This window comes from Leucoraja erinacea, chromosome 22, assembly GCF_028641065.1.
Source record: "Leucoraja erinacea ecotype New England chromosome 22, Leri_hhj_1, whole genome shotgun sequence".
NCBI classification, from domain to species: domain Eukaryota; kingdom Metazoa; phylum Chordata; class Chondrichthyes; order Rajiformes; family Rajidae; genus Leucoraja; species Leucoraja erinaceus.
In genome coordinates, this window is record NC_073398.1 from 8,343,234 (window position 1) to 8,352,436 (window position 9,203).

The 9,203-nt window shown below is 45.5% G+C and overlaps 1 protein-coding gene across 1 annotated transcript in view; it reads right to left on the reverse strand.

The window, feature by feature from the left end:
* Positions 1-8,536, reverse strand: part of plekha5 (pleckstrin homology domain containing, family A member 5) — a 251,081-nt gene extending 242,545 nt beyond the window's left edge. Inside the window, 3 exon segments of the mRNA XM_055652880.1 lie at positions 6,518-6,575; positions 7,491-7,567; positions 8,400-8,536. Of these exon segments, the coding sequence (XP_055508855.1) occupies positions 6,518-6,575; positions 7,491-7,567; positions 8,400-8,485 (221 nt within the window). The 5' untranslated portion in view covers positions 8,486-8,536.
* Between the last annotated feature and the right edge of the window lie 667 nt (positions 8,537-9,203).

Consider the following 9,203-nt stretch of genomic DNA (forward strand, 5'->3'; position numbering starts at 1 on the left):
TGTTATGATGGCCAACATGCCATGAGCTTTCTTCACTGCCTACTGTACCTGCATGCTTACTTTCGATGACTGATGTACAAGGACACCCAAGTCTTGGTGTACTTCCCCTCTTCCTAATCTGACACCATTCAGATAATAATCTGCCTTCCTATTCTTGCTACCAAAGTGGATAACCTCAAATGTATCCACATTATACTGCATCTGCCATGCATCTGCCCACTCACCCAACCAGTCCAAGTCATCCTACCTCATAGCATCCTCTTCACAGTTCACACTGCCAAACAGCTTTGTGTCATCTGCAAATTTGCTAATGTTACTTTTAATTCCTTCATCTAAATCATTGACATATATTGTTAATAGCTGCTGTCCCAGCACCGAGCCTTGCGGCACCCCACTAGTCACTGCCTGCCATTCTGAAAGGGACTCGTTAATCCCTACTGTTTGTTTCCTGGTTGCCAACCAATTTTCTATCCATGTCAATACCCTACTCCCAATACCATGTGCTCTAATTTTGCCCACTTATCTCCTGTATGGGACCTTAAAGGCTCTCCCTTGTCCATTTTACTTGTTACATCCTCAAAAAATTCCAGAAGATTTGTCAAACATGATTTTCCCTTCGTAAATCCATGCTGACGTGGGCTGGTCCCGTTACTACTATCCAAATACGCCGCTATTACATCTTTAATAATCAACACTTTATAAATATTTTTGTTTTGTTTTTTGTATGCCGTTTCACATTTGCTTTTTATTCGTTTATTCTGTCCGAAATAAATAACTAATAAATAAATAAAAACTCCAGCATCTTCCCCACCACTGATGGGGAAACAGGTCTATAATTCTCTGCTTTCTCTCTTCCTCCTTTCTTAAAAAGTGGGATAACATTAGCTACCCTCCAATCCACAGGAACTGATCCAGCACATTCAGATCTCAGTACATTTGACAATAGTAAACAAATACCAAATGCTGGAAATTTAAAAAAAAACTCAGTGTGATGTGTCCAAACCAAAACTTTGTCCAATTCCCTCCACAGAACTGCCTGACCTGCTGAGTTCCTCCAGCACTTTGTTTTGACAATAATAAACCAACTCTCAAAAATAAGTTGTTACTACTATCATAAATGATCTAGTTATTCATTCATCTGTACCTAGGAAATTCATCTGTACCTGAGGACAAACTGACTGCCATACTTTCTCCACAACAGTCACACTAGTTCACAGTTGAAAATGAATTGGACACATCAGTCCCCATAGTATTCAATACAATTTATTTCAAAGTGTATCAACCTATTCCTTCAGTCATCTAGCCTCCACAACTCCCTGGGGTTGAGAATTCCAGTGATTCACCGCCCACTGCAAGAAATTACCCTCATTTGTAAATGATAAGACCATCATAATGTAACATCAGTGAATAAAATTAAGTTTTACAACCTTCTGACAGTTTCTTGACCAACATTAACAATATCCGCAGATTATTCCAGAAGTATTGATTTACTGTACTTGCATTTTAGTTACAGTTATCAAACTCAAATATCTAGATCAACTCTCCAGTAACTTAAGCATCATGCCCAATTGTCCAAGTGTCGTGATATTGTTCGTGATCTATTGTGAAATTCTGTAGTCAATCATTTGTTTAAATAAAATCACCAAATCTCTGAAGATGACAATAAGATGAAGATGACAATAAACAAAGATTTAGCAAGACTAGAAAATAAAAGTTATGTTTTACACCTTTTATTCAAAGTTACATTGCGCACCCAGGTAAGTCATGAGCAATGTAATTTGAGAGAACAGTAATATTTAAAAAATCATTGTTTTCTATCGAGGTACATCATAAGAGACCAAATGCCCCAATACAGTGACCGCTGCCTCCAACATTTTGCAGATTTTTGAGCAGAGGCTTGCTCTAACCTGGCATATGATCCAATATGGCATCCTAAAAAGGGGTTTCTGAAGCTGTAAACGATACCAATAAAATGGAACTTTCAACCAGTTATAAATGTCACTGGGGCACGAGGTCTAAACCAGGAAGTATCAACCAGGAACCATAAATTAAATTTAAAACCATAGACAGCACAAAAAATGAGGGTTGAGAAAGAAATATGAGAATAAGATGAAAGTGATGTATTTTTAAGTTCTGCTGGTATCAAACCCGAGTATAACATTAGTGTCTCAGGGACAGAAAGTTGTTTGACAGCATTAGCGACTGATCATTTAGTGAAATTTTATACATCTGCTCTATATTTCATTCCTGTCATGTTTAATGGATAACTATAATACATTCACAACCTTGCACAGATTGCAATGCTGGATCTGTCAGGAAGAAACCATTAAAGAGTAGCAAGAAAAGATAACTGACTATAATCTTCACGTCCACATTTAACCACACATTGGTGTACTTTGGAAATTACTGTCACAGTCAGTGTGTTACTGTTGTTAGGCAAGATAGCCCTAGTGCAAACTGTGAGTCAAATGGGACAAAAATGTTACTTGATATTAAATACTCAGGATGGATTTCTTTTGGATTATATTTACTACATTTAAATCTTTTTTGTTGTTTGTTACCAAATCTGAGCTAGTCAGGGGATATGGGGAGAAGGCAGGAACGGGGGTACACAAAAATGCTGGAGAAACTGGAGGTGCAGCAGCATCTATGGAGCGAAGGAAACAGGCAATGTTTCGGGCCGAAATCCTTCTTCAGGAATGGGGTACTGATTGGGGATGATCAACCATGATCACATTGAATGGCAGTGCTGGCTCAAAGGGCAGAATGGCCTCCTCCTGCACCTATTGTCTATTGTTTGTTGTCTATAACATATTCTGCAATTATAGGTACTGGAAAATTGAATTTACATGTTTCTGCTACAAAACTTTTAATGCAATTACCGCATACAGAATACCTAAATGCAAATCAAGGTCACAACAATTACAGATATTTAAAATCTCTGCAATAATAAATACCACTCAGTAAATTTGATTTTGTTCCCAATCAACCAACACTTCGACATCTTTCCACTTCACTCTGAGCCTGTTCACAAAATCGTTCCTACATTTCTTCATCCTACCCATTTGATCGAGGCACGGTAAGGCAAGAAACGGTTAGAGCAGAGCATTCGGCCCCTTGCACCTGCAACTCTATTAAACAAGGTCATGGCTGATCTCTTATCCAAGCTCTACATTCCTATACCAGTCAAATATCCACCTGCCTTGAGTGTACTCCAAACCTTCTTAGGGCAGAAAATTTCAAAGATGCACCACCCTTTGTGTAAAGAACTTTGTTCTCATTTACATCCTGAATGACTGTCTCCTTATTTTAAGCGTGAAACCGTTGGTTCTAGACCGCCGAGAAATATTACCCCTGCAACTACAAAGTCAAGAAGAATTCAATATGTTCTAATGAGATCATCCGTCATTCTCTCGTAACAGACAGGTTCTATTATCTACTCTCTCCTTCCACAAATCAAGATCAATTTGGTGAACCTTCATTGCATTTAAGACTGCACCTGTAAACAATATTCCAGGTGTACTCTCCCTTGGACCCTATGTAATTTCAGTTAGAAGTCATTACTCTTCTACTTGGATTCTGTTTCAATAAAGCCGGAGATAAAAAAGCCTGAGAGCATTTGCTCTCAAAATTGGTTGCTGTACCTGCATGTTATTTTTACTGACAGCCAGGCGAGACCAATATCAATTAATCTCTCACCATTTAAAAAAACATTCCTTTCCTTTTTTTAAATAAAGTGGATGACCGCACGTTTTAACATTGCACACATCTGCTATGAACTCACCCTGTCACTTAGTTTGTCAATGTCTCCTGAAGCATCACTGCACCCTCCCACAATTCACACTGTTATACATCAGCAGCAACCTTGTTACATGTGGTCCCTTCATCCACATTAGTGATAGAGATTGTCATCAGTTGGAGTCGCAGCACTGAACCCTGTGTTCCCCATTTAGTTTAGAAATACAGCGCGAAACAGGCCCTTCAGCCTACTGAGGCCACGCCGACCAGCAATCCCCACACACTTACACTAATCCTACACACATTAGGAAAATTTTACAATTATACCAAGCCGATTAGCCTACAAGCCTGTACGTATTTGGAGTGTGGGAGGAAACCAGATATCCAGGAGAAAACCTACGATGGTCACGGGGAGAACGCAAAAACTCCTTTAAAGAAAGCAAGATCGAACCCGGGTCTCTGGCACTGTAAGGCAACAATGCCGCCCATCTGTAATGATATTCGCCCAATCCAAAAAGACCCATTTATTCACGTTATTCTCTGTACCATTACTCATATCACCCACTCTTTGAAAATACTTGTTACATCTTAGTTCGAGTCCTTCTGCATTCTCACTTCTCATTCTTCAGTCTATTCAAACTAACATGATCTCAGATAAGCATGGAAGCTTCAGCTCCCCAGTCATTTTGCTATATTACAGTCAGAAGCAAAAGAGCAGATCTATAAAACAAATTAAATCACAAACAAATCATCTTATACATTCCCTGTTGAATATAAAAACATCCCAAGCTTTCAATTCTATTTATTCTTCCTTTTATAAATTGAAACTTAATATATCTGACTGTTAACCACGGTAGATTAACATCTTTTGAAAAGCATTGATATTTTAACTTCACATGAATTAATTCTGCTGTATAAGCAGAGCATTAATTACATACACGTACAGAATGGATAAGTAAGATTAGTGTTGTGAAAATTATTCACAGTAAACTTCAGCAATATCCAAAACAACAGCAACTTCATAATACACAGATTTCAACCCTCGAAATATATCACTTTGAGTATTCGCAATTGTAAATGGGATCCATTACCTCACATATTATCCACATATCAAAAATGCAATACTTCTCCAATTGGGAAATAACAGATTCCCACTATCGAAGGGACACAAACACCACCTTCAGAAATAAGTTCAGCTAAAAATGAAAATCAAAACAAAACAGCAGAAGCAGGAAATATGAAATAAAACCAGAAAATGCAGGAAACACTCCACAGGTCAGACAGCATCTGTGGAAAGAGAAATAGTTCTAAAGTTTCAGGTCAAAGACAGTTTGTCAGAACTAACAAAAGGTGTTTGACTTGATTTCTATATCAGGCAAAAGGTATAGAAGTGTGAAAACACACACCACCAGACATGGGGATAGTTTCTTCAGAACAGGCAACTGAATCATTCTACCACAACCAGAGAGCAGTGCTGAACTATTATCTATCTAGCTCTTTGATGACCCTCACGCTATCCATGATCAGACTTTAATGGCTTTACCTTCCACTAAACATTATTACCTTATGATGACCAAAACACTGTAAATGGATCGATTGCAATCAGGTATTGTCTTTCTGCTGACTGGTTAGCACGCAACAAAAGCTTTTCACTGTACCTTGGTTCACGTGACAATAAACTAAACTGAACTTGATTTGTTCATTCTATTTCTGTTTCCTCAGACGCTGCCTGACCTGCTGTGTTTTTTCAGCATTTACTTGTGTGTACATTCATACTTAGATATTTCAGCACCATAACTAGTACATTTCTGCACTATATTCTAAAACACATTTCATCTACTCTCAGTCACTATGGGATTAATAGATGAAAAAAAAAGAAAAATAAATCACATAACGCCTTATGATTTCAAGCACAATACAAATCACTGCGAAGGAAATACACAAAATGCTGGAGCATTGTTTCCACAAATCACTGCTAATACACATCACCCGTCTGCAACTCCACAACAAAAGTAAACATCAAATTTCAAGTACATTATGAACACTTTTGCTCAATATGTTTACCCACACGACCAAAGCCTGCTCGGACTACCAAATAAAGAGCAGATGCCAAATACGTCTTCATTTTGAATTTTAATACATGACAAAATAATACTAGCTTTAGGAGGCCGTTGAAGAGTTATTAACGCCAAGCTTCCAGTGTATGTTTTCCACTCTCCTGCTGTTACTGCCTTTTGTTAGCCTGTCACGTCACAGTTCAAACGCAGTCATAAACACGGTTGGGGAAAGATAAATGGTCGCTATTCAATTTTAAGCTGCCTATCTTTTAAATTACACTTCGATGCATAATCAAGATGACATCAGCGTTTGCTGTAAGTTCATTTCCTTTAGCAAACAGATTCAAACAGCAGTAATTTGATCCCAGTAAAATGAAGGGGGAAACTAGGATAAAACTTTTCTTTCCGCCCTCCCATTAGAAGAATTGAATCGGACACGTCACCGTTTGTAAACAAACCACCTTGTGGAGAGTTTTTTTTTTAATTTTGCTCAAACGTCAGCCTTTAATCTGAGCGTTGCTGGAACCAGTGTCGAAATCCACAGGCGCGACACACCCACTCCATGCAAAATGCGAAACGCACGTTGTGCAACTTTCATTCGAATTACACACTAAATAAACTGAGATCCGCAGCCAGCACTTGGAAGGCAGCGCCGCGCACGTACGAGCAATCAGAGACTGTACCAATCCACTCAATGTATCAGGAACCTTGCGTTTACTCACTTAATGTAATATCTCGCCCCTTCGAAGGTATATCCTTCTTCCCAGCCGGTGGGGAGATCTGTCCGGAAGAGAGGAAGCCTTAGCAACTCAAACAATGAACAGCCCGTTCCCTCGCCACGGTTCAGTCTGACTCGGGCACGGAACTTGCAGTAAGGTCACTTTGAATGGCTGGACACACGCTGTGTTCCTGTACCCTGCCGAGCCCAGAGGCACTTGGCAACATAGCCCGCGCCCACACCTCGGTGTAGCACAACAGAGTGGAGGGCAACTCGACATGCAAACCTGCTCGCCCCGTCATTTCATGCAGAAGAGGCGCACACATGCATGCACACACAAACACACCGCGACCAGGTGCTGCGGCGGGGTATGCAATCCACACCCACACTCCGGGGGCTTGTGATCCACATCTCACTCCCACCCTGAGGACCGGTATCCGCAAACAATAATCTAACCCCACCACGACACCACCCACCCCTCCTCCTCGCCTGAGCACTCTGATGCTATCCATACCCCAGGGTCCCCGATCAGGACCCGGGCACCTACTCCCACCCGAGCGTGATCTGATTCTAATCCCACTCTCATCTGCGAGTTCGTGGTCAGGTCCCAAAGTGCCATCCAAGTGTCTTTAACCAGGTCCCATAGTCCCAGTCAAGGATCACTAATCAGGTCCCATAAGTGTCACCCAATGGTCACCTGATCCGGACCCAAGAGTCCACTTCTCTCCAAAAGGTGGGTGATCAGGACACACAGTCTCACCCTAGGGTGATCAAAATCTGGGTCCCAATCCCACCGTAGGGTGATCAGAACTCATAGACCCACTACCACCCAAGGGAGCCTGATCAAGATGCTGTCCCATTCCCACCCTAGGCTGCCTGATCACAATACGGAGTCCCACCCACCCATGGGTGCCTGATCAAGACGCGGATGAGCCCCGCATCCTCCCCCCATCCATCCGCCAGGGTCTGCCCCTTACCAGGCGTCTTGCGGTGCCCGCTGATGACGGCCTCTCCCGTGGCTGGGTGTAGCCATGTTGTCCGCTCTGCTTCCTCACTGGAGATGGGGTGGGGATGGAGGTGGGGGTGGTGATGGGATGGTGTGGGATGGGGTGGAGGTGGGACGGGGTTGGGGTGGAGTGGAGGTAGGGATGGGAGTGGAGGTGGAGATGGGAGGTGGGGATGGGAGTGGAGGTGGAGATAGGGTAGAGATTGGAGTGGAGGTGGGAGTGGAGGTGGAGATGGGGATAGGGATGGGAGTGGATGTAGTGGAGGTGGGGATGGGAGTGGAGGTGGGAGTGGAGGTGGAGATGGGGATAGGGATGGGAGTGGATGTAGTGGAGGTGGGGATGGGGATAGAGGTGGGAAGGTGGTGATGGGGATGGGATGGGGATAGGAGTAGAGGTGGGGAGGTGGTGATGGGATGGGGATGGGGATGGGTGGAGGTGGAGGTGGTGATGGGGATGGGAGGGAGATGAGAGTGGAGGTGGAGATGAGAGTGGAGGTGGATATGGGGATGAGAGTGGAGATGGGGGATGAAGGTGGAGGTGGGAAAACATAACATACTGTGGGTCAGTGGAGGGATGCAGAGACCACTACATAAATCCACCCTGCTCTACTCATCACCCCCTCTCTCCCTCCAAGAGTCCCCTGTCTCCTTCCTTCCCTCAGCCCTTCTCCACCCCTCCCTCCCATCTCCCTCTCCTCGTTGACTCCCCTCCCTCCTCACGCACTCCTCTGCCCACTCCCCACCCTCTCCTTCTTCATCCTCTCCCCCCTCATCTTACCATCTCCCCCTCCTCTCTTCTTCCTCTAGCCCCCCCCCTCTCTCCCTCCTTCTTTCTCCCTCCTCTCCACTCACCCCCCCTCTCTGCCCCCCTCACACTCACTCGATGAAGAAGACGCGTCCGTCCAGGGTAACACCGTGCGCCCAGGAGCCGGGCAGCCGGAGCCACTCGGACTTGACGTCCGCCATGTCTGGAGCCGGCGGGGGGGGGGGAGGGGGAGGTCCCTGCGCGCTCCCGACGCGGCCGCTGACTCCTCCCCCCAGCGCGTGCGCGCGTAGACCCGCACAGGTAGCGACGGTTGAGCGCGCGCCCTCCGCCCGCCCGCCTCGGCTTGTCGCCACTTGTCGTCGCTTCCCGCCGCCGCCGCCGTGTGAGTTGCCAGGTCAACAATGGGACCGCGGACATGCGCGCCCCTCCCTCTGGCAACCCCCCCCCCCCCCCATTGCCTCTCCCCCCCCATTGTTGTCCCTCCCCCCCCCCCCCCATTTGTCCCTCTTCCCCCCCCCCCCATTGTCCCTCTCTCCCTCTCCCCCCCCCATTGTCCCTCTCCCCCCCCCCACATTGTCCCTCTCCCCCCCCCCCACATTGTCCCTCTCCCCCCCACATTGTCCCTCCCCCCCCCCATTGTCCCCCCCCCCCCCATTGTCCCTCCCCCCCCCCCCACATTGTCCCTCTCCCCCCCCCACATTGTCCCCTCCCCCCCCCATTGTCTCCTCCCCCCCCATTGTCCCTCCCCCCCCCCACATCATTGTCTCCCCCCCCCCCCCCCACATTGTCCCTCCCCCCCCCCATTGTCTCCCCCCCCCCCATTGTCCCTCTCCCCCCCCCCCCATTGTCCCTCTCCCCCCCATTGTCTCCCCCCCCACATTGTCCCTCTCCCCCCCCCATTGTCTCCCCCCCCCACAT